This window comes from Myotis brandtii, unplaced genomic scaffold (assembly GCF_000412655.1).
Source record: "Myotis brandtii unplaced genomic scaffold, ASM41265v1 scaffold130, whole genome shotgun sequence".
In the NCBI taxonomy this organism is placed as follows: domain Eukaryota; kingdom Metazoa; phylum Chordata; class Mammalia; order Chiroptera; family Vespertilionidae; genus Myotis; species Myotis brandtii.
In genome coordinates, this window is record NW_005354596.1 from 646,819 (window position 1) to 649,566 (window position 2,748).

The 2,748-nt window shown below is 53.1% G+C and overlaps 1 protein-coding gene across 1 annotated transcript in view; it reads right to left on the reverse strand.

The window, feature by feature from the left end:
- LST1 (leukocyte specific transcript 1) overlaps window positions 1-2,294 on the reverse strand; it is a 4,644-nt gene extending 2,350 nt beyond the window's left edge. Inside the window, exon 1 of the mRNA XM_014534490.1 lies at window positions 2,271-2,294. Within this exon, the coding sequence (XP_014389976.1) occupies window positions 2,271-2,274 (4 nt within the window). The 5' untranslated portion in view covers window positions 2,275-2,294. The remainder of the gene's footprint in view (window positions 1-2,270) is intronic.
- Window positions 2,295-2,748: the final 454 nt, after the last annotated feature.

Below are 2,748 nucleotides of genomic sequence, written 5' to 3' on the forward strand. Positions count from 1 at the left end.
TGCTGTGGGGGGGTGGGGGGGGGGGGCAGCCCAGGTGGCAGGAGGCCCCGGGCGGCCACAGGGGGAGGAGGGCAGGAGGGGGCTGCTTTTCACTTTGGAGGGGTCCGAGACGGAGGCTGGCAGGTCTCCTCTGGGGCCCAGGGAGCCTCAAAGCCATGCTCTCCCGCCCCTCATAGCCTCATCTCAGTCTGGTGTCGGTCCGCTCTCCCTGCCAAGGGTCCCTGCTCTCTCCCAGCTCACCCGGAGCCGGAGCCGTGGCCTGCAGGCGGGGTGGGGGGTGGGGGCGGAGGGCGACTCTAGACGACAGCACAGCAGAGCTGCCTGGGGAAGCAAGCGCTCACTAAGGCATTCCACCGCCTCTGGCTTCAGCCTCTCCCTCAGCCTTGGTGTCTCCCGGCACCTTTCGTTAGGGAGGAATTTGGGCTTCGAGGGTGAGGGTTAGGACATCCTTCCTTTCAGACCCCTGGGATGGAGCACCCTCTGGGTTCCAGCCGTCCTACTGACCCTGAGGGAGCCGGTGACTTCGCCTCCTCAGGGGCTTCCCTGACTGACTTTCCCATGACTTCCCACACTGCTCCGCTGAAGCTCGTGACTCGGTGTATGGTGGACACACACCTGGCTCCTGCACCACCCGGTGTCTGGGAGTCTCTCTCCCTCTCTCTCTCTCTCTCTCTCTCTCTCTCTCGGTGCATGGTTGACTGATTTACAAACCACAAAGTCAAAGGCAGCCGGACTAAGTCTAATGGGCACTGCTCTTAGATCTCGGGTTGGTGACTGGTTAGTGTTCGGAAAGGAGGGATGGCCGTCCAGGTGGACTTCCTGCCGGAGGCAGCATTCTCAGGTTAGGCACAAAGATAAGCAAGGGCAGTGGTCTGAGGCCCTCTGGGCAGAGGCTGGAGGAAGGCCTCTTGGCGCCCTGGGTGGAGGGGAGGCCGTGCTGGAGGACTGCAGCCGGTTCCTGAGGAGGCGGAGACTGGGGAGCTCATGTGTAGGCCAGGGCTCAGGAGATGTGGTGCCTGAGTCCACGTGCATTTGCATTTTCTTCTCCAAATTCAGAAACTTTCTGCTACTTCCTCCCTCTCTCCCTCCACAGTGCTCCCTACTGCAGGACAGGAGGACAATATTCAGTTTCATTAAAAAAAAAAAAGATTTGCCGTAACCGGTTTGGCTCAGTGGATAGAGCGTCGGCCTGCGGACTGAAGGGTCCCAGGTTCGATTCCGGTCAAGGGCATGTACCTTGGTTGCAAGCACATCCCCAGTGGGAGGTGTGCAGGAGGCGGCTGATCAATGTTTCTCTCTCATTGATGTTTCTAACTATCTCTCTCCCTTCCTCTCTGTAAAAAATCAATAAAATATATATTTAAAAAGATTTATTATTAAAAAGTTTAAATAGAGAAAAATGGAAAGAATTGAACAGTGCACATATCCCTACCACCTAGAGTCTACAATGAGCGTTTTTCTACATTTGTTTTATCACTTATTGTTTATCTCATTATTGGATACCTTTCAAAATTGTAAACACCAGTACATTCCATCTCTAATCTCTTTGCCATGTTTATCATTGACTGGAGTTCAGTGTCTGCTTCTCCATTTCTTTTTTGGAGGGCCGAGGGAGGCGACGCTCGCATGCAGCCAAGTACACAAATCTGAAGCCAGCACTTAGCTTTTCAACTGTCTCGTGGTCAAGGCTCTGAAGCCAGACTGCCTGGGTTTCAAATCCTGACTCTACCATTACTGTGTGACCTTCCACAAGTACAAGTTCCTTAACCTCTCTGTGCCTCTTACAGGATTTTTGTCAGGATTAAAATAATTATTATATATAAAGTGTGTACTCTGAAATCAATAAAAATATATTATATATATATATATATACATATACATACATATATATATATATATATGTATGTATATGTATATATATATATATATAATATATTTTTATTGATTTCAGAGAGGAAGAGAGAGGTAGAAACATCAACAATGAGAGGTAATCATTGATTGGCTGCCTCCTGCACGTTGGATCAAGCCTGCAACCCAGACATGTGCCCTTGACCGGAATTGAACCTGGGACCCTTCCATCTGCAGGCTGATGCTATATCCACTGAGCCAAATCAGCTAGGGCCCTATTAGCTATATTATTGTTATTATCCAAACACACACACATGCCCTTGAGAAGGGGAGATGATGTGCAACCACTTCTAACGTCCTCGGGCCCGGCCGCACTGTCCACCACGGCCTGCATCGGGTCAGTGCTGCTTGGTTTGGCTTACTCATTCGTTGGTCATTTCTTCTTAACATTCAGTCAGCACCTACTCAATGGCTAGGACTCCTTCTGGGTGCCAAGCTCTTTGGGGGGGGTGCCGTATGGCTCTTCTGTGCACTCCGAGCCAGGGAGGTGATGCTCCCCCATCCCTCCTCAGCGAGGCAGGAGTCGGCGGTGAGGCAGGCCCCCCTCAGCTGCCATCGCTGTGCAGCCAGTTCTGGGGGCTGCGGGGGAGAGGGGGGAGCATGGGAATGGAGGTCAGTCCAGTGCAGGGATAGCTCTTCTCAGGGACATCTATCACTCAAGACCCCCGTTCTGGACCTCAGGGCTGGGGTGCAGCCCTCTGTGCAGCACCCGCCTCTGGGGGGCAGAGGGCTGCAGGCTGTGCTGGGTATCGGGAGTTTTGTGTTCTCATTGCAGCTTTGCTGCCAGGCTTTCTGCAAGCCACCTGCCCTGCTCGGGCCGCATCCCCCCCCCCCCCCCCC